Genomic DNA, 21,237 nt, shown 5'->3' with positions numbered 1-21,237 from the left:
CGCTGAATGGCGTCCGGGCGGGCCGCCGCCGGGGGGCGGTGTCGCGCTCCCTCCCGGCTCCGCCCTTCGCCCCCAGCGCTGAGCGGAACCCCGGCGCGCGGCGCGGGGAGCCGGCCGGGCCGGCGGGGCGCGCGGCGCGGCGCGAGGATGAGCACGAAGGAGGTGACCTGCAGGTGAGCGCCCCTCCCCCCCCGGCCGGGGCCTGCTCGCGGCGTAGCGGCGGCCTCCCCCCCCCCCCCCCCCCCCCCAACCTCCGCGGGCCCGGCGCTCGGGTGGGCCGCGGGCAGCGAGCTGGCGGCGCCGGGGGGGGTTCGGGGTCGGCTGGGGGGGGCGGGACAGCCGCTGCCCTGCCCCTCCCGTCCCTGCCGCCCCCCCGCAGGTACTTCGTGCAGGGCGTCTGCCGGGAGGGCAGCCGGTGCCTCTTCTCGCACGACCTGGCCGCTAGCAAGTCCTCCACCGTCTGCAAGTACTACCAGCGGGGACAGTGTGCCTACGGAGCCCGCTGCAGGTGAGGCCCCTTGCGCTGCGGGGGCGCCAGCCCCGTCGCGGAGCGGAGGGCGCTCCCTCGGGGGGGTCCCTCAGGGGGGGCCCTCGCACTCCCTCAGGGGGGGTCGCTCAGGGGCGGCCCTCGCGCTCCTTCAGGTGGGGTCCCCGTGCTCCCTCAGGGGGGGCCCTCGCGCTCCCTCAGGGGGGTCGCTCGGGGCGGCCCTCGCGCTCCCTCAGGGGGGGGTCCCTGCGGCCCCCACGGTCCCTCAGGGGCGGCCCTCGCGCTCCTTCGGGTGGGGCCCCCGCGCTCCCTCAGGTGCGGTCCCTGCGATCTCCGCGCTCCCTCAGGTGCGGTCCCTGCGATCCCCTCGCTCCCTCAGGTGGGGCCCCCGCGCTCCCTCAGGGGGGGTCCCCGCGATCCCCGCGCTCCCTCGGGGGGGGTCCCCGCACTCCCTCAGGTGTGCAGGGACAGCGGAGCAGCCCAGCGCTGCTCCTGCCGTCGGGTGGTCGCAGCTCCCTCAGAAGCGTCACCGTTCCCTGCCTGGGTTGCGGTACCCAGCTGGGGTCCGCAGACGGAACGCCAGCGGTGGGTGCCGCCGCCACCAGCTGCTCGCAGTGGGTCGGTAACCACGGCCGCGCTGCTCACAGGGACCATGCCGGACGCTGCCGGGCCGTTGCGATGCCGCAGAGGGTGCTGCTGCCTTACTCTAGCGATTTCACTGGAGTTTGGGGCACTCGAGGCACAGGCTCGAGTCATGCCCGTGGCACAGCTGTGGGCACGGGCAGGTCCGAAGCGCAGGACTAGAAACAGGCACAGAGGGTATTCCTGTTTGCTCCCTCCTGCACAGCGCTTTGACGTGGCTCCTCTTGGAAATGCCAGCAAACCTGTTTGTGTGAGGCGATGACGAAGATCTAGTTTAACGTGCACATGAATAATATTTTTTCGGCTGTGCAGGGTGTCACTGGAGGAGAAAATACAGGTGCGCTTTCTGAGGTGGAGAAACTTTTTAGTGTGGCTTTGAGAGAGAGCCAGCAGTTCAGTCCACCTGTCAAAGCGATTGGGTTTTTTTTTTTAAAAAAAAGGGGCAGCTGTTCAGTTTTATTTTGTTTAAGTGTTTGCCAGGGGAGCTGTCCCACCACCACTGTGCCCAGTTCGGCCTTTGTAACGCTTCTGTCTTTTTCCTTCGGCAGGTACGACCATGTCAGGGTTCCTGCGCCGGGGGGTGCAGCAGCCCCCGCGCCGCCCCCCCTCTCCTCGACAGCGCTGCACAGCCCCCGGCACCCTCCCGAGCACGGCATGCCGGCGAGCAGGGGCAAACCGCACCAGGCTGGCAAGCGGGAGAAGAGAACGCTGGTGCTCAGGGACAGAAGTGAGTGGGAGCGGGGCTGTGCTCGTCCTCCTGGGTACTGGAGAGGCGTTGAGTAGTTTTTCTCCTGTTAAGAGTTTCATGGAGGGGTGCAATGGGGTTCCAGCCCAGTGAGGCCTCTTTCCTGGAACCACTTGCACCTGTCAGTACCTGTTAATGACAGCGTTTTGCTGATGGGCTTTTAGCTCACTGTTCCCTGAAGGATGGTTTTTGTTCTGGGGGATTTCTGGAGATGTGTTTTGGTTTGGATTTCTGGTTCACAGAATCCCAGCATGGCAGGGGCTGGAAGGGCCCTCTGGGGATCACCCAGCCCAACCCCCTGCCCAAGCAGGGTCACCCAGAGCAGGCTGCACAGCACCGCGTCCAGGCGGGGCTGGAATATCTCCAGAGAAGGAGACTCCACAGCCTCCCTGGGCAGCCTGGGCCAGGGCTCCGTCACCCTCAGAGGGAAGAAGTTCTTCCTCATGTTCAGCTGGAGCTTCCTCTGCTTCAGTTTGTGCCCATTGCCCCTTGTCCTGTCGCTGGGCACCACTGGGAAGAGTCTGGCCCCGTCCTCCTGACACCCACCCTGCAGATATTTATAAGCATTTCTAAGGTCCCCTCTCAGCCTTCTCTTCTCCAGGCTGAACAAGCCCAGCTCCCTCAGCCTTTCCTCATAGGGGAGATGCTCCAGTCCCCTCATCATCCTCGTAGCCCTCCGCTGGACTCTCTCCAGCAGCTCCTCATCTTTCTTGAACTGGGCAGCCCAGAACTGGACACAGTACTGCAGAAGGGGCCTCGCTAGGGCAGAGTTGAAGGGAAGGAGAACCTCCCTCGTCCTGCTGGCCACACTCCTCCTAATGCACCCCAGGATCCCATTGGCCTTCTTGGCAACAAGGGCCTGCTGCTGGTTAAAATACCTCTGCCCCGCCGATCTTTTTGTGTGTTTTGCCCTCGACACAAGGGCCTCTGAAGCGCTGAGAGACCTGGCTGCTTTGTGCCGGGCACCTGGCATGTGGAAGTTGTGCCAGCCCTGGGGAAGCTGGGGCTGCCTCTGGCAGGCAGGGCAGGGGAGCCGAGCCCAGGCCCCGCCGCCAGCCCGCCTGCTCTCAGCGTTGTGGCGCGTGGACCAGTGGTCCTCGTGGCGAGTGAGAGGGGGTTTTAGCCTATTTGTAAACAGAAAACAGCTGAAAATGTCTTGAAGTCAAACTTTTCAGTAGGCAGTTTGTGAAATTTCTTGTGATTTGTGAACAAAAGGGGCTTAGAGATGAGATTTTGTTGAGAAGAAAAAAAACCAAACCAACAACTGGTAATCATTGGTAAGAAAATTTATGGAGCTTCTTGCATGGGTTTTGTGCTGTGTCTTCTGTGGTTCATGTTATGCTTCTGTTTCTGAAGATCTGTGTGGCTCGAATGAAGAAAAGCTGAAGCCCAGTGCCCCAGGCGACGTGGTGTGTTGCAGTGACCAAAACGATAACCTGGAAGTGAAGCCCCATTCGTACTTGGAAGCCATTTGCAGTGGACTGGAAGAGGCGGTGGCTGGGAGCTCCTGTGCCGATGGAGAGCAGCTGTGTCCGTACGCTGCGGCGGGAGCGTGCCACTTCGGAGATCGCTGCCTGTACCTCCACGGAGACGTGTGTGAGATCTGCGGGCTGCAAGTGCTTCACCCTTTCGACCAAGAGCAGCGGAAGGCTCACGAGATGGTAAGGTTCATGTGAAGGCGGTGTGAGATTTGCTTTGCTTAGTGCAAGGTTTGCTTGGTTTGCTCTGAGATCCAGAGGTGGTTTTGTGGAAGAGACTGTTGTTCCCAAGAGCTCTTATTTTGTTTGTCTAGCGACCCTGTGATTCTGAGAGCGTCTGCTCAAGGATCTCCGTTGGGAGGGGTGATGCGGATAGACAACCTTTCGCAGCAGCTTCTGGTTTTTTCCCCATTTTGTCCTTACGGGAAACCTCCCTGCAGCCTTCTCCCAAAGCACCCTGCAGCTCTGCCCGGACAACGCCTTCTGTAGCCGGCGCGACGTCCCCACTGATGTGCCGTGGGGGAGAGGAGCGGCGGGCGGGTGGGCTGCTGCTGCGTCCCGAGGGATCGCCCTGCCGAGATGCCTCTGCCAGCATTGCTGCTTCGCCGTGGCTGCTTTTGGGGCAGGGCCAGGGAGTGACAGGCTGAGCCGAGGACAAAGATTTTGGAGTGGAACGTGAAGTTGGGTGGCCGGAGGGACTGGGTGAGGAACTGGTTGTGTGAAGATGCGCTGAAGGAGCTGCTCTTTTCTCTGCCTGGCTACCAGCTGTACGCTGGGGCTGGTCGGGAGCAGTAGCTCTCACAGCTGAGGAGGAGGAAGACCAGTGGCGTTAGTGGTTACTGAATCATCAGCCTCTCCAGAGTCTGGGCTAGAATCCAAGGGGTTAAAACCACAGGTTTTGTGCAGCCGGCAGAAACTTGCAAAACGCCGTGCTGTGGGAGTTCGCGCTTCTGCCGGGAGCTCGTCGGTACCTGGCACGGTGTCCTGTCAGCGCTGCTGCCATGTGCCCTGCTCCCGGAGCAGAGGCGTGTGCTGGGTGAGAAGGTGCAGTAGTGGGAGTGTTGTTATTGCTGGGGAATTGTTCTGCGACCTTTTTTTTATTATTATAATTTAAAGTATTTTAAATTTATTTTACTTGTCAAGTCCTGAGAACTTTGAAAAGTAAGAGGTAAGTGTGGACTGGTTGCTGGTTGTCACTGCGGGACGCTGTGGTGAGCGAGAAGCGCTGTCGGAAAGCCTGTACTGAGAGGTGAATTCCTTAACCAGGGTAAAGCTGAAGTCCCGGTGACAGAGTGTGGCCTCAACGCTGAGCACAGCGACATCTGGGGTGTGGCACCCGTTCCAGACCCGGAATTAGATGGTTTTAGGGGTATGCAAGCACCTCCTTGTGCAATACCTGTGCCACGACAGTGAGGGAGGAGGGTGTAAGTGAGGAGTGTTGGGGCAGCCTTAGGTCTGGCACTCCTGAAGCTGCAGAGAACGCCGAGGGCTGCAACAGGGGATTGAATTCAATGTTCTTAAATGGTGACGCTAAAGGGCAGGAATGACGCTGTTAAGGAGCTGTTTTTCCTGGAGCAGGTCGCTTTCCTAGACGCTGCCGTTCCCCGGGGACGGGCTGACACAGACGCAGTAACCACTGATGTCTCTCCCGTCACAGATGTGCATGGCGACGTTTGAGCACAACATGGAGAAGGCCTTCGCCTTTCAGGCGAGTCAGGACAAAGTGTGCAGTATCTGCATGGAAGTGGTGTACGAGAAACCGTCGGCCTCCGAGAGGAGGTTTGGGATCCTTTCCAACTGCAACCACACGTACTGCTTGTCCTGCATCCGGCAGTGGAGGTGTGCCAAGCAGTTCGAGAATCCCATCATCAAGTAAGTCGGTGTTCACCAGAGTCTGTTCCCGGGGGCCTGCGTCAGGGCGGCGCGCGCTCTGCCAGGCGTTGCCTCGATACAGAAATAAAACCAGTGGTTAGGGATTCGGTAGCTGTAGATATCAACCCAGCTGTCAGTAAGTTCTGAGCTCAGAAAATCCCGTTCCGAGCGCTGGGAAATTCCAGGACGTTGGAGCGTGTCCAGGAGAACCACCTTCGAGAGCAGCAGGACGCAGCGGGCGTGCCTGGGTGGCAGTGTGCTGACGCGGGGGTGCTTTGGCAGTTCACTGCTGTCCCGTACGGCGGGGGCTGGGCCCTCTCTCCCTGCCTCGGTGGCGGGGCAGGGGGCACACGGGTGGGCTCTGCAACAGCTGAGACCGGGCCCTTCACAGCAACCCGCGTGCCAAACCAGCCACTACTTTTTTTCTACGTCTGTGCTTAATGACTGGATTTTTCTCTCGCTTACAGCTTACTCAGGCTAAATGTCCCACTAATCACACGTTTATCTGTACCTGAGTAAACACCTTCATCTTCTAGCTCTATAAAAAATATATTCCAAACACGCTCCTCCTCAGAGGAGAGAATTTAAAGCATCCAGTGAGGGCAATTTCCTTTTTTGAGCATCTCTTTGAAAACTCTCTCAACTTCCAAGCATGCTGAGGAAAAGGTGGGAAGTGTTTTCGGTCTTCTGCCAAAATAATAGACTTTTCTGCCTAACTTTGGTTACCAGCTCCATTGCAGTGAACGTTAGCCCATTAGCACGTAACCTGAATCGCAGTCCAGCTTCTGCTGGCCAGGTGCTGAGGTATTCTGCCTACAGCAGGGACTGTGAGGGGGTTTTTTTCAGAAGCAGTGCCCTGGAATCCATTTTGAGTATGGATTTAATACTAATATGAATTCTTCAAACATGTTTTTTACACTTCTCCGTAATGGTGAACGTACTGGTCACTGCAGAGGTAATCTAACGGAGGGGCCTGGCCTCGCTCAGAAGGCACTGCCTGCCGGGAGGCTGTTCTGCGGGGCTCGCAGGGCAGGGTAACAAAGCCTTTCCTGGGGTTGGCGAGGTACCTAGAGTTACGTATTTGATCCTTGATCCTAGCTGCTCGTGTAGAAATCCATCTTGTAAAACCACCGAGTGGGCAGCTCGTCCCTGCTGGCAGAGGTCAGATGGCGTTGCAGCAGGCGCAGGGACCTTCCTGTGCCTCTGTGCAGCCGGTCTGGCTTTCCGCTGCACAGGAGCTGCAGCACCCGCGTGAACGCCTACGCTGTTTCTGCAGACCGGGGTGAGCAGATGCAGTTTACTCCTGCGCACTGAGGAAACACCCGATGCTTTTGTTCAGGCCTAGAAACAAATGCAAGGCAGCATTTGGATTATTTCAGCTGAAACGGGCCACACGTGCGGGTGTGCTGCAGGAAGGCGCGGGGAGGTCTCGGCAGCCTCGGCGTGACGAGCCCTCTCCCTTCCCTCGGCAGGCTGCCGGCTGCGGCAAATGTGTTGCGGCGGAAAGTAACGGAGCCTTGCTGTTTTGTCTTGATCCACAAAGGTCTTGCCCGGAGTGCCGTGTGATATCCGAGTTTGTCATTCCCAGTGCCTACTGGGTAGAAGACCAGGAGAAGAAAAACGAGCTGATTGAAGCCTTTAAGCAGGGAGTGGGGTAAGTTCAGTGACCAGAAACCCTGTTCACATTGTCCAAGGGCAGATACACCGGGACTCAGTCGAAGTGCCTGTATTTTTAGACTTTGTGTCATCACAAACCATTCTACAGAGAACTCTTCATCTCTGAGAACACTTTAACTTTGTGACTGCCACAAAAGGGTCTGTCACGTAATTATAGATCAGAAATTATTCAAACGCATGCTCTGAAATGTCGAAGCTGTTTCAGTTCACTTGCCAGAATTGGCTTCATGTGGTTTCCGTAGATCCCGTAGACATAATTGCCTGGAACGTTGGCAGTTAACAAGGAAAACAAATAGGGAAGGAAAATGTAATGGTTTCTTGAAGTACAGGATAAAAATTCACGGGGTTTTTGTAATCCCTACTGGAAAGGGGAAACACTCCATGGCTGTGTTCCCTTTACTGTCTAGTCACGATTTGCTTGGGGCACGGGGAGCGGGCTGCTGACGGGCGGTGCTGCAGCAGCTCTGCAAAGCTGTGCTTGCCTGGGACGCGGGAGGGTGACGTGGTTCCCGGAACAGTGAGACACCGTCACTTGTCTCCTCGCTCGCTCTTTGCCAGGTGAACAAGCAGAGCTGTGCTTGACCCGCGTGAGCAGCGAGGGTTTTGCTGCAGGTGGTGCAGCTTTGCTCTGTGGCATGCACCAGCCTTTACACAGGGCCTCAGGAGTGCAGAAGGCCACAAGCCTTGCTTCAGCCCGTGCACAGCTGTTGCCACCAGCTTTTCAGCTGCTTGAGGAGCTTCACGTCGCCAAAGTCCTGTTACCACACAGCAGACGAACTGTTGAAAGCGGCACTGCTCCGTTAAATGTTTAATCCAGCAGCTTGCCTTGTTTTGCCTTACAGTCAGGCAAAATATTGGAATAAAACTAATCACTGTGAGGTTCTTCAGATACGGTTTGTTTTCAGTACCCTATTGCTGTTTTGGTTTTTCATTTGAATGCATGAGGACTTTGAATTGAGGGTAGGGAGTCGCGCTCAAAATCCTCAGCGTGGCGCGGTTTGCAGATGGCCGTGTTCCCAGGCGGGCGGGCTCTGAGCTGTCAGGCAGCGCTGGAACTCGGGTTTGGCGCCCGTCAACCTGCTGCACAGAAGAGACTGCAAAAAGGGGTTTTGCTTACGTGCTCAGCTAAGACTGAGGTGTTGTGTTGTAGAGAAAAACGTCGTTGGTACAGAAATTGTACAGAGAGATCTCTTGGCAGGCAGTTTAACTTGAGGATTCAGCATTGCAGGGAATACAAAATGCCAATAAAGTGGAGTCAAAGCGAAGCACGGGGTCATGCCAGCACAAATCCATTCCGATTTATGTGCCAGCACAGGACAAAACCAGCCAGACCTAGAAACCTGGAAGCCCCAGACCACCCGAGCTGCAAACTGAGTCGCATTCGTTCCGCTTTGAACGCACTGCCGGGTTTTGGTTATTTGGTGGGGTGTGGTGGTGTTGCTGAGCCTTCCTCTCCCCTTGGCTGCGATCTGACAGACTGCATCTGTGTCTGAGGAACCCGTTTCACCACTGTTTGCATATGAAGTTTACAAAGTTCAGTTGTGTTTTCTCTGTGGTCTCCTCTTCAGCCGTTTTTCATTGTCGAGCAGTCCAGCCGCGTCCCCCGCCCCGAGCCCCGCTGTGCCGCCTCCGTGAGCAACACCTCTGTAAGGATTTGCTACACGGCTACAACAGCGTGGTTGAACGGCAAAGCTGGCGGAAACGTAAATTAACAAAGTACTGTCACAGAACTTCCAAAGGAGATGAGGAGAGCAACTGGTTCATAAAAGTGCAGTGGTAGAAAACACAGGGGAGGAATGTTGCTAGAAAAATGGCAGCAGATTTGTTCATGATGATGCAAATGCGTGCGCAGGATCAACGACATTGTTTGAACAGCCTTCACTTTCCACATCTTAAGACAGTTTCATTTTTTTGACTGATGCTGCTGTTTGTTTATACATGTGCCTTTGCTTTTGCTGAGCTTTCCCAGCTATTGTGGCTGCTGTGAGTTAGGGAGTGGAACGGGGGCCTGCAGCTCCTGCTGTGGCAACAGGAGCAGGACTTTGCCTCCCTGCCTGCGGACAAGACAAGCAGCCACTGACAGCAAACTGTATCCCCCTCCTTACTAGCTGAAGGCAGTAACTCTCTTTTCTAATTAAATCAGGAAAAAACCCTGCAAGTACTTTGAACAAGGGAAAGGAACTTGCCCGTTTGGAGGGAAGTGTCTTTACCTTCATGCTTATCCAGACGGGACGCGAGCTGAACCTGAAAAGCCACGGAAGCAGCTGAGCTCCGAGGGGACTGTGCGGGTAAGGGAGTGCTCCAGCCAAGGGTAATTAAAACCGTGTTTTGAATGTAAAGTGTGCTACTGAAGTACGTTGCGTACCGTGCATGGCCTTGGAGAAGTGAAGAAAGCACCCCTCCATTTTCCTTGAGGCAAAGGTTTGTTATTAGGGAAAGGAGAAGGCACCTTTCCTTTCACAGCAAAAAATTTATTATTGTTTTATCTTTTGAACCAGTCCTTCTCGTGGCAAACCTTTCTTCGAAGGAATTCTGCCATTAAAGCTTCCACTGACAGTATTAACAACTCCCTCTCGTGCCTGGGGGTAGCTGGCAGTAAGACCAGCTGAAAAGGGTGAAGCCTGCTTGAAAACTCCTGAGGGCTCGGCCACCCCCAGCTGGCCAAGGCCGGCTGCCCTTCCCCTGCGGCTCCTCAGCACTGGCTGCCATGACCCGGCCCTGCTCCTGCTGTAACGCTCTCAGAGTCTGAATGTGACAGCAGATGTTGCTGAGAGGGGTGGCAGGTCCTGGTGCAAACCCAGCTTCTGAATCTCAGCTTCTGACTATTTTTAATGACGAGGTCAGATGGACCCGGGAAGGTGGAACTGTGGCAAGCGCTGGTTCTCGCTCACTCAGAGTCTGTTCTGTTCCAGTTCTTCAATTCTGTTCGGCTGTGGGACTTCATTGAAGACAGGGAGAGCAGGACTGTGAGCAGCGCAGAGGAGGACGTGACGGAACTCGGAGAACTGTTCATGCACCTTTCCGGGGCCGAGGAGGATCCTGCTACTTCTCAGTGAAGAGAACCACAGGTGCTTCCCTCTGTAGCAATCCAGCTATTTATTTAGCCATGCTTTTACTCTCTGCAGCACAGTTAGGATGAATGTGCCCTGTGGTTTACTCGTGCAGTCCTAGTAAAGTTTTCAGATAGTTTTGTATGGCAACAAAAATACTAAAATATATTTCAAGCATGGAAAAAATCCCTGAATCCCAAGAGGGTCTTCTCCCTCTTTGGCCTGACGTGTGCTGTCTTGTGAGCTGAGTCGTAGTGTGAACACAGCTCCTCTTTCCCATTTAAAGCTTAAGCTGTTCAAAACTGTTGCTAAATCTGGTTTGGGGGTGGGTTTTTTTGTTTTCCAACCCCCCCACCAAATCAACTAAATGTCTGTCTCCAAAACCCCACTGCGAAAAATGGTCAGCGTAGCTTTTTCTTCCTTAGAAAGGAGATTTAAGACCGAATCCATTGTACCTCAAAGAAGTACCCGGAGTTCAGAATAAAGCTTACTGTGTTCTTACAATGAGCGCTGCAGCAGCGGGGCCGGGACGCGGCCTGGCTCTCGCGGACGGTGCCAGCTCCTGCCCCTGTTTCAGACCAGCGGGAGGCAAACACAGCTCTCCAGGTTAACGCCTTCGGGCAGAGCAGCACGAGTCACAGCATACAGCTGAGTTAAACTTACAGCACAAATCGGATTTTGCAAGCTGTATAACGAGAGTAAGTAGTTACTTTCAGTAGTCATTGCAACAGTAATAGTTACATTTTATTTTTGTTCAGTTTCATTAGTTCAAATGTATTTAACTGGAAGGGAAACCTTGATTCAGTTACATGAAGTAGACAACATTAAATGAAGTAACTAAGCAATTCTCTGATCTCCTTATGCCAGTGACCTTACAGTTTACAACTACACAACGTACGTCACCTGTCACAAACGCAGCAATTAGTTTTAGCTGCTGCTTTCCCTAATGGCCGCCTGTAGCTGCTGGGGCTCCCATCTCAGAGTACCTTGAGCACAGCACCAGAGCTGCAGCCCCGTCTCCAGGTCACTCCCCTGCCCGCTGCTGGCAGGCAGCCCAACAGAGCTCAGACCCTGCCCCGGCTCCTTCCCTGTCTTCGGAGGGCACGGGCGCCAGTGGCCCCGCTGCCTTTGTCAGACGAAGGCCCGTGCTGGGGGGGAGGTGTTAAGGCAAGTCTCTTCTGAGCTAACGGAACCGGTACTGACTTTCAGTTTTGTTAAAAATTTAACTCCTGTTTGTGTTGCAAAAGCAATTTGATTGTGAAACATGGTACAAGAAGGTGATTCCACCAAGTCCTTTGTACTAACTTGGCAGCTAAACCAGAAGTCAGTAAAACGGAAACAGCTGCTGAGTAAGGCAGCAGTGAAACACGTGAGTACGAGCAGGGTTTGCTCAATCCCAGTCCGCACTACTCGACTACTTCAAATAAGTAGAGGGCTGCTTTAACCCCTGGCGTGAGGACAGGACTGCACACCCTGGACAGGGCGCCTGTCCATTTAAAGACTTGAGCGTTGCAGAAAGCTGGACGGTGGAGATGACAGATTATTTGTATTGTGACACAGAGCACATTTAGAGATACTCATGCAAAAAAAGTAGCAGCAGCATGGCAAAGAGGGCTCTGCTTTGGTGATTAAACACTAGGATCTGGGTCAGCGTCGTGAAGCAAACAGCAGGAACCTTCATCCGGGACGCAGACATTTTCAAATGACACCAAGTGAGAGACTCCAGGATTACCCGCTTCATCTGTCAGCTGGCATTTCTGGGTGAAAGGTGAAGCCCAGAGACGTTCTGGATGGAAATACTGCATCTCTGTGAGGGTTCCCAGAGGAGAGGGAGAACGCCCGCCTCTGCTGCAGGCCAGCAGTTCCCACAGACTGAACGTGCAAATCTCCCTCTCTGTTCTGACCTAGGAAAGGTAACTTTTCCACAATTATTTCCCCCCCTATTTTTTAGCAGTGCTTACTGCAAAGTCAGCCCTTAGCTTGTCAGTATCTGTAACTGCTTCACTGTCAGCTGCTTTTTAGAACTGGCAGAGGGAGGCACCAGCAAAGCTTCAATAAGCCGTATTAGTGTAATTCTTCATCGCTGATTAAAAGGGCAAAGGAAGATACAGCATCACTAAGAGAGATGTAGTACCGTGAGATGAAGGTACAAGAGCACTTGCCCAGGCACACTTTCTACCCCAGAACACTCAGCCAGCCCTCAGCCTCCCTGCTGAAGCTTGTTTCTAGCTGGTCTTGCAGGTTAATTTTCCCCCCACCGCCCCTGAAATATTTTCAGTAATAAAATATACCAAAAAAAAGCGTCAGTGGAGAGGATGTTCTTTGCCTTAAAGAAGACATTCCTGATTTACTTTGCCCCAAGAAGACATACACCAGGGAACATCAGTCTGAAATTAGAAAGATAAGTTGTTTTTCGAAGCTACCTAAGGACAACATACAAAAGTTTTAATTTAAGGGCAGTAAGACTTCAAAACTCAGACCTCTTAAGTTCTTCACTTTGCAGCTTTCATCTAATTTTGACATCAATTGCTGGTCAAAATAACCCTATTTACCAAAACTATTTTTATTTTTCAAGAGACACGTAACTCCTAATTTTTAAAACAGCTTAATGTTTTCTTCTTGGAAATCAGAGCTAAAGTAAAAAAAGCTTACTGTTTCTGCTTCCCTCCCCCCTTCTTAAAGTTTTCCTTGTCATAATGAAGGTAAAATCAGAGAGAAACGATGTTTAGAGAGGGCTGCAGCTAAAATACCAAGAATATTATTAAAAATAATGTGGAACTACATGGAACATTTTCCTTCAACCCTCAATTTACTTTTTAGCAAGCAAATTTTATGGTCATGCTCAGTGACCACCGAAGGATTGATACTCCACCCTCATAACGCTGTATGATGTTCTGACTACAAGCGGGCTAGGTACTACTTTTTAAGTACGTGTCTGGCTTCTGTCCTTCCAGTTCCCCTGCTCCCTTTCGTAAGCGCGTAGCGGGGTTTTGCCTGCTGCCGGCGAGACCCCGAAATGGCTGCCTGGACGCTGGAGGCCGTTCAGCGCTGCACGGGTGAGCTGTCAGCGTTCCCCGCAGCGGTGCTTCGGCAGCGGCCCGGCCTGAGCTGGCAGTGGGCACAGGCCACTGCGCAGAGCTCGGCGCTCTGTTCTGCCACGAGCCCCGTGCCTTACCTGTACGCGCAGGGACAGACACCGCAGCCCCAGCTTCCATTCCCAGAACGGAGACCGGCTTCCACGCTTTCCCTAAGAAACATATTTAAACAGAATGCTACTTAAAAAATCAGTTCTTAGATTAAACCACCTGTTTTTTGTCACCTGGGGATTTCAGCCAAGACAAAACACTCACTTCTACCTAAGTAAGTAGCAGGGTCACAGAAGATAAAATGCACAGCAAAAACAGTGCAGTTCAGGAGCGTGACAGTACGCGAGCGTGGGCATCCCGCTAAGCAGATGCTGCCCAAGGATCACTGCAGTAGGATAAGAACCATCTTGTAATGGAAGCAACTGGAAACCTAAAAGTGATCGTATCAAGTGTGTTGTACTTCAGCTGCTATTACCTGTGCTAGTAACTTTTTAAACATTATTCAGAATGTCATTTTCCAGGTTTTTCAAATCTAGGTGTACATGTCACAACTATGGATTGCTACATTAAAGGATGACATTGAATCTCAAACCTAAAATTTAATTTATTTTATTAAAATAAGATAATCAGAGGAACCTCGGCTTACAATAAATGCATTTTCTCAGGAGCAATAAAAACAAAATTAAAACCCAAATCAGCAAGAAAAACTGTATATGCTCAGTTTCCTCTTGATAGTGCATCTCTTGGACGACAGCTTCAGATGGGATGAAGACTATGCTCATTTTGCAGAAGTATACGGGTAATGTTAATTAGACTTTTCTCAGCCACAAAAGCCTGTCTCTCTGCACTCACCACCTCACTGGGCTGCAAGAAACAAGTCAATAGTACCAAAGTAAGCTGCTGAAGTTACTGAAGATGACCGTAGCAAGGCTGGCTAGCTTCCTTCTCTGAGCAGTACAGTTCAGAATATATTCCATTCTTTTGCAAGAGTTTTTCTTCTATGTGCAAAACTATTGCAAAACTATTTTGTGTTGAATTAGCATTTTGACTTATTTCATTGGCTTGATGAAAGCTCTTAGGCAGGAGCTGATTTCCAGAAAGTTTTTTTTCCTCTCCCCTCAGTCTTGTTTGCACATACCCATTGCAGGCAGAACTCCCCCAGCCTGACGTGGCATGGGGCAGCCACGGAGCACCACAAGGCATCCTCTTTCCTCAAATGCTGGGGCAAGCCACCCTTGCTGTAAAGAATACCAGTTCAGATTCAAAACAGATTCAAAATCAATCCAGAAACACTGCCAAAGAAACATCCATCGCTTCTGTGTCTGGGAAAAATAAGGCTCAAGTGCATCTATTAAAAAAATAGTAATAGATCTCTTGATTTATAGTCTGTTAACTATCCCAGTAAAAGAAACTGTAGAAAAAGGCAATGTGGAGCTGTGTCCCTGCAGGATAACAACTGCAGAAATCCTTAGCAGCTTGTTCTTAAAACTGGGACGCAGATAATCCTGCTGGCACTGATCCTGTACACTGAGGCATTAAAAGCACAACTTCTGTTACTTCTGTTCCTTTCCCATCACTGGGGAGAACACGGGAGGGGGTGTGCGATCCTAAAACACAGGCAGTCTCGTGGATGTTAACGTGCATGAATTTATGTCCTCTGTGTGGGCGGCACGATGCAGAGACGGTTCAGAAGCACTCCGGTTGATTTTGGGTAAAGAATGTTGCAACAATTCAATGGATGACAGTATCTGAGGGAACACACAAAATGAAAAGAAGACTTGTTAGATGAGCAGCTCTTTCTGTTTCAGTCTTAAACCTTCAGTTACTGTGGCTCTGAGCGCATCTCTGTGTGGAGGCACTGGGCACAACACTGGGAATGCGCAGTTCCAGTCATCAAACTGTGCCACACGGTTTCACTGCCATGAGGAGTCCCACTGCGTTTCAGAGGATGGGAGGATACTTTGCATTAATTCACAGACATTATGATTAATTAGCAAGCATCTATGCGATTCTCCAGCAGAGTAACAGGGAAGGAATTGCATCTTCTGCCTGTCAGTCTGTTTTTACAAAACAACACTTAAAAAGAACTTGTACACAACAAAAGTTATGCTTGATTGTAATAGCAAGAAGTTATTTTTCCAAAATCTGCTGATACTTAATTCCAGCTGTTTAATAAGAAAGTACCTTCATCATCCTCACAGTGACAGGAAAAGGTAAAGTATCTTTTGTAAACATACAAAAAATTGCTACGTGAATTTACGTCCCCCAGTGGATTTTGTTTGCTTGTTCATGGCTGTGGGGAAGGAAAGGAGGAATGGTCTCTCCTTCAAACCTACACTAAAATAAAATGGGAACAAAAAGACAGATTTGATTTTTACTGTGTTAGGCTTGGGTTTTTTTGCTTCTCTCTAAAATGGGTCAGCTGTTGAAAGCAAATTGCTCTAGTGTTAGTCTAACACTACTTCAGTCTGCATGCGTAGTATTTTTTAATGACCTTTACAGGAACAATCAGAACTACAAACTGCCAAAGGGAGCTGGGTTATGAAAAATACACACATTAATAAAGACAAAAATAGGAAGCAGGCTGCACTTTATATAAACCAAAACTCCTATCTCAGTAGAATGTTGTGTGTGCTAAGGGCTATTTATAAAATAACACTGAAGCTTATGTGCAGAAAACACACTTACCTGTGGAAACAGAGGTCGCTCTTCCCTGACTTTCTTCAAACAATCTGCTACAAGCCTCTTCATTGCTTTGGGGCAGTTCTTGTACAGCTTACTGAGGTCTGGAGAAGCATACCCTCGGCCAACCATGAAAATAATCTGAAAAAGAACAAGCAAGTAGCAGAAAACCAAAGCTGCAGAAGTTGTTTCACTGGTTGATAGCTTTAGTGTCCCACAGTGATTACCCGTGCGTACCAAAGGCACCCGCACCAGCACAGCCTTGTGGATTTGTCCAAATTAGTTCACCAACACAACGGTCCTGCTTTCACGTAACGCAGGGCACAATTAAACCAGAGCGGCACTGGGTCTGCGTCGCTCAACGAGCAAAGGAACTGCGGCACTTGGAGTGGAGCAGGACACGCTACATGACACGGACGTGACACGGCAGTTTCCTTCAATTGAAGGCTACCGTGACAAACGATCCTCAGCTTGAGCAGTTTACGAGCAGCCAGCCAATTCGGCACAACAGCTTAATCCGTCCCTAGAACTACACTCCGGTGGCTCTATAAAGCACGCTGCAAAAGGAGACACGCAGCTAGCAGGCTGAAAGAGATCATCGTAACTAATCATAACTAATGCAGCAACAAAGAAAATGGGGTTTGGTTGGTGTTGAGACAGACAATAAACGGCATTATCAGTGTTGGAAAATACATTTTCTGTTTTCGTCCAGGTGGATATGGTCATCTTTTAGGATTTTCATCAGCCTTCCAGTAATCTTAACAGCTGACTATATAGTATTGATAAGAGCGTTACCTGGTGACATGGTGGTAGGCTTGCTTGGTTGAGGGGAGTTTGAGGGTTTCACTGGGAGAAGAGGGGTAAAGAGAACCAACTGTGCTACTGTTTCTTTTTCAACTAACACTGTCTCAGGAAAAAAAGAAAGCTCAATATAATGTTGCTAAAATAAGGTCTCAGTGTTGTTCTGCACTAAATACACTATTCCTCCCTGGAAAACTTACTTGAGGGTCAAGTGTCACGTGTTTTGTGACAGTAATGATCATTAAAGCTCGCATATAATTTCAATATTACAAATTCAAACACATTCCAATACCCCAATTTGTAGACAACCTTAAAAATAAGAATAAAAAAACCCACTTCCTTAACAGAACTGGCCTCTTCTACTTGGAATGCAGACCATATAACATAATAGGGGCTAAAATGTAGCCGTTTGTGTGTCGTCATCCCCCCCCCGAGCTCCTTATAAGATCTTAACTAAAAAACAAAACAAAACAAAAAAAACCCACCAACAAAAAACACAAACCACAGCTTCATCAAAAAGATCTTACTGTCTTGAGGTCACTCTACACTTGCTAAGCCAGAAAAAACATTCACATAAAGAGCAGAGTTTGGGTTTGTGTCCTTAACGTGCTACCCTGTAATTACTGTTAACTGACTGGGAAGAATACAACTTCGTAAAGACTAAGTCACACCAACTAACTTTCCATTCTAAATGTTTGACAATAGCCACCATTTTTTTTCTCGCTTAGTAAAAAACACAGAATCCAATCTTGCTGATGTAAGAAGAGCGTATTTAACATGAAAAGGAAAATTTCACATAACCACGATTAAAAAAGACTTTTTTTTCCTCTGAGTAACTGTCACTGTCAATATTAAACGTTCAATTTCACAGATTTACTGCTGACGCACATCATCATGTTGTAAACAACATTTTCTTGTTTTGTGTTTGTCTCTTCTCTCACATTTCTCAAGGACAACAAGATGTACTATGCCCAGAAATAAAACGCAGCAGTCAAAGCATGTTTCGAACCTGATCTCGGTTGTTGATGTGGGAGTACGGCAACTCTCCTGTCATCAGCTCATATAATACTATTCCATAGGAGTAGACATCTGACTGAAAACTAAATGGATTACTGTCCTGCATCCGTATCACTTCTGGTGCCTGGAGGAGGAGGAAACAAGAAACAGATTACGAGCAATAGTAACAGAACTTAGAAGCTCAAAGGACAAGGGAAGAGGAGAATATTTGGAAAGCAGAGAGTGTTAGCTCAACCAAAAATCAGTGAACAAAGGATACCTCAAAACCTTTGATGAGTTTTACCTAAGGCTCTGGAAAAGTTGAGCCAGTGCCACTCTACATCTTATTTAAAGAAAATCAATACAACTGAGATTAAACAAAAAAGCAACACTAACTCAACGAGCATATTACCATTACAAAAATCATTATTATTCCAGTTGGCAGTATTTATTGACTTTTGTTACATCTTATATACAGCTGAGTCTCAGTCTCTCACACCATCAGTTCTTAAACAGGTACTGATGTTAAAGGGGAAAAATAGAAAATCGTAATACAGACTTAATCTCTTGTAACATTGATACCAAAACATTTACATGAAATGTGAAAGCCCAATATGAAATAGCATATACTGAAGATCAGGGAAGAAATGCAAGAGCATTGTCTCATCTTTGCAAAACAAAGCAAAATTATGAAGCTAAAGAACTTAAAAGAAACAACGTTGAATGATTTCATAAAACAAGATATAAACCATCAAAATATCTTTCCTGTTAAGATTTTTTTTCCCCTAAAGAGGTCCCTCAGAACTACTGAGCAAAGTACTAGTTACAGTACTACAGTACAACAACAAAACCCGGTGAAAGATTATATCAGCTCTCCAGGAAACAGAATCAACCTCCCCTTCTACGCAATGACAGCTCAGCAAAGATGGTCTAGAAACGCTCAAAATGAGAAGACCTGCAAAGAGCAGAAACACAGGGGTTTTGCCCCGAGATCGGTTTCAGGGGTATCGGCACGCCATTAGGTAAACGCGTTCTAAATCCTTTTATGGAAAGCCGTAAACAGCTTTGGCTTCTGGGTTTTGGTTTTTTTTAAGGAAAAAATGTTTCTGCTTTTATAACTTTGCTTCAGATTATTTGTGATTATATAGGTCACAAACAAATCTTGGCCAAGCACCCTAATATTCTTAATAAACATTTCCTGACTTTTCTCAATATACAAACGCTTCAGTAACAATGAAGGCTGCAAGCCTAGCAGTACAGAGTAGTTTTTAAAAAGGAAAACCTGTTTCAAGTAGCACCCACAGCTCACTCAGTGCTAAATATCGAAAGATTTAAAATGTACTAATATCTAACATTCAGCAAGCCATTTTCATTTGGTTACACTCCCCTGAAGTATGTGCCACAAATGTTGCTGGGTGCCCCATCCTGGGAGCTAGAAAATATTGCTGATCAGTCTACATGTGGAATTTAAGTAAACTGCATAGCATTGAAGTAAACAGCATAGCATTAACAAAAACAGGTCAAGTGAAACTTCAACAAAATATTTTATTAGAGTGCTAAAGGAGCCATTCTTGCATCATTTTAATGGTGCTTTTTAACCCGGTAACAGACACTGCGCCACTTTTTCCATTCACTGAAGTCCCATTTGAAAAGTTACTATCTAGATTTTCTCCAGTTAATTTTTGGAAGAAAAGTTGTGGAACTGCCTTTTAAGTTCTGGCAGAAGTTAAACATAATGGCAATTGCTGGGAATGTCTCTCAGACAAGGGCTTTCCGGCACCACTTCCAAAAGAAACGCCACAAACTTCCCAGCAGAAGCTGAGAACCTCTGTAGCTGAACTGACACTCATCTGCTACGGTGCTGAGCTGCCCCAAAACCCACCCCAGCTCTCTTGAGCCGGGTAAGGAGCAGTAGCGGGCCTAGCAGCAACACTTTGGGACACATCAAGCGTCTTGCCACCGTACCAAGGATGCACTCATTCCCATGCTTCAAGCTGCACTCCACAACCTCTCCCCAAGCACCCGCCCAAGCTGCTGAACGTGCGATCAACGAGCAGTACGAGAAGGGATGTTGCCAAGTACCAAACAGGGAGCAGGGGAAGAAGAGGCTGAGATGAAGAACATGGACAGGGTCTCACCGATCCCACAAAGCCACCACTGAGCAGACTAAAGCCTGCTCTCCACTGAGACAAGCCCATTTAGGCAAAGGCAGAATTATGGCAGCAGAAAGGCTCTCCTCTTCCCTCGGAACAGCTCCTTGCAGTTCCACTGTCCGCGCCCGAAATATTTAAAACACTCCAAAAATCAAAAGGAGAATCCTTAGGTGAATGGTGTCTACTTTGGACAATTAGGCACTCCATTCTTTAATTTTAACTTGTCCTACAACTGGAACAGAAGTCTACACAGTACTAACAGGGTATTTTGATTCATTTAAATTTAAAGCTTGAAGACGGTATTCAACTGACCAAACACACACAAACAGATGAAAGCAAGCTATTTAACAGTAAAATGTTTTGCTCACCATCCATAAAATTGAACCAGTGGGCTGTTCCACCTGTTGAGAGCCACTCCACCTGGATTTTACAGTTGCCAGCCCAAAGTCTCCTATTTTCACGGTAAGGCCTTCATGAAGAAATATATCTAAACATTTGTTAAAGAAATTCTGTAGAAAAATGGAGTAAACAATTCCGAATTTTCTGACATGATTACAAAGTATCTGGTTAGGTTACTACAAATGCAAGCCAACTATCCAGAATATTGCTGGTTACTTTTTTTCATACCTGCTACAAGTTGTATCTTAAACAGAGGAAAAGCAATTTTATGGCATCCATATTTACAGAGTTAACATTTAAGACTAAACGAGACCACATGTTTCAGCGTTATTTGTACATTTATCTTTAAGGTGAGTTAGGAGAGAAATCAACAGTGTTAATTAAGACCAATGACTGCAGGTACTTAAATAACTGGTGTCAAGAGACAAACAGGGAAACAACACAGAAGTCATCACAACTCAAAAAGAAAACTAAAAAAAAAGCAATTACAAGTAGAAACAAGTATCAAAATAAAATCTATTCACATAAAACTCTCTGGCAGATCTCCTGAGATTTAACCATGATTTAACCATTTCAACTGGAAATACGCACATCTGTACTATCTGTAATCTATCTGCTTAATACGTCTGCCTGTGAGGCTGATCACGAGCACCTTCTCTGCTGGGGTTATTTTAAGAAGATGCCATTTTACAATTTCATTTAAGAATGTTTTAAGTTCAAAAAGATGATTCAGAAATATGAACATGACAGGCTCCTAGCTGTCATTTCCATGTTGGGAGAAGCGTTAATTTATTTCACAAAAATGGTTATCATTACCAGGAATCACAAACTCCTATATACTGAAATGATTATTTTCTAGCTTAACTGAAAATGGGAATCCCCTTACGTTATGGAACAACTGAACTTGGCGTATTTTTTTAAAGATATTTGCAAAACATTCCGTTCACGCCTTATGAAAGGAAGTTACAATTTGTGCTGCCAGCTCAGTGGATGCTCTTCTCGGCAACTTGGAAAGCCGGCATTTTCAAAGGTGAAAGACAGGAGTTCACAACATTTTCACTCCATGTGCATTACTAAATTTATATTTTTGCAGGAAATATAGCAGTAAAAGGTTGCCTTTTCCTGAACTTCAAGTAGTATTTTTGGCTTCGTTTCTGCCAGTCATATGA

General features: G+C 48.8%; 2 protein-coding genes across 10 annotated transcripts in view; one reads left to right on the top strand and one right to left on the bottom strand.

Moving 5' to 3' along the window:
• The first annotated feature begins 91 nt into the window (after window positions 1-91).
• On the top strand, window positions 92-12,739 carry MKRN2 (makorin ring finger protein 2). Of its 3 annotated transcripts, none has more exons than XM_075433135.1 (9): window positions 92-173; window positions 380-508; window positions 1,678-1,856; window positions 3,231-3,535; window positions 5,010-5,224; window positions 6,768-6,878; window positions 9,045-9,189; window positions 9,814-9,969; window positions 11,591-12,739. In XM_075433135.1, the coding sequence occupies exons 1-8, from the start codon at window positions 148-150 to the stop codon at window positions 9,955-9,957; spliced, it is 1,254 nt and encodes a 417-aa protein (XP_075289250.1). In that variant the 5' UTR covers window positions 92-147; the 3' UTR covers window positions 9,958-9,969; window positions 11,591-12,739. The 3 variants fall into 3 exon arrangements, with proteins under 3 accessions (XP_075289250.1, XP_075289249.1, XP_075289248.1); XM_075433134.1 differs by having other exon boundaries at window positions 10,377-12,739; XM_075433133.1 differs by having other exon boundaries at window positions 9,814-12,739.
• An 884-nt stretch (window positions 12,740-13,623) lies between these two features.
• The window catches only part of RAF1 (Raf-1 proto-oncogene, serine/threonine kinase), an 82,217-nt gene continuing 74,603 nt past the window's right edge, over window positions 13,624-21,237 (bottom strand). For all 7 annotated transcript variants that reach the window (XM_075433127.1, XM_075433129.1, XM_075433132.1 and 4 more), the window contains 4 exons: window positions 20,038-20,156; window positions 17,530-17,661; window positions 15,726-15,860; window positions 13,624-14,785 (listed from right to left, as the gene is read on the bottom strand). In XM_075433127.1, the coding sequence (XP_075289242.1) occupies window positions 14,645-14,785; window positions 15,726-15,860; window positions 17,530-17,661; window positions 20,038-20,156 (527 nt within the window). In that variant the 3' untranslated portion in view covers window positions 13,624-14,644. The remainder of the gene's footprint in view (window positions 14,786-15,725; window positions 15,861-17,529; window positions 17,662-20,037; window positions 20,157-21,237) is intronic.

Source organism: Opisthocomus hoazin, chromosome 11 (assembly GCF_030867145.1).
Source record: "Opisthocomus hoazin isolate bOpiHoa1 chromosome 11, bOpiHoa1.hap1, whole genome shotgun sequence".
In the NCBI taxonomy this organism is placed as follows: Eukaryota; Metazoa; Chordata; class Aves; order Opisthocomiformes; family Opisthocomidae; genus Opisthocomus; species Opisthocomus hoazin.
Note: the sequence above shows the minus strand (reverse complement) of the source record. Positions and strands in the feature narration are given on the sequence as shown.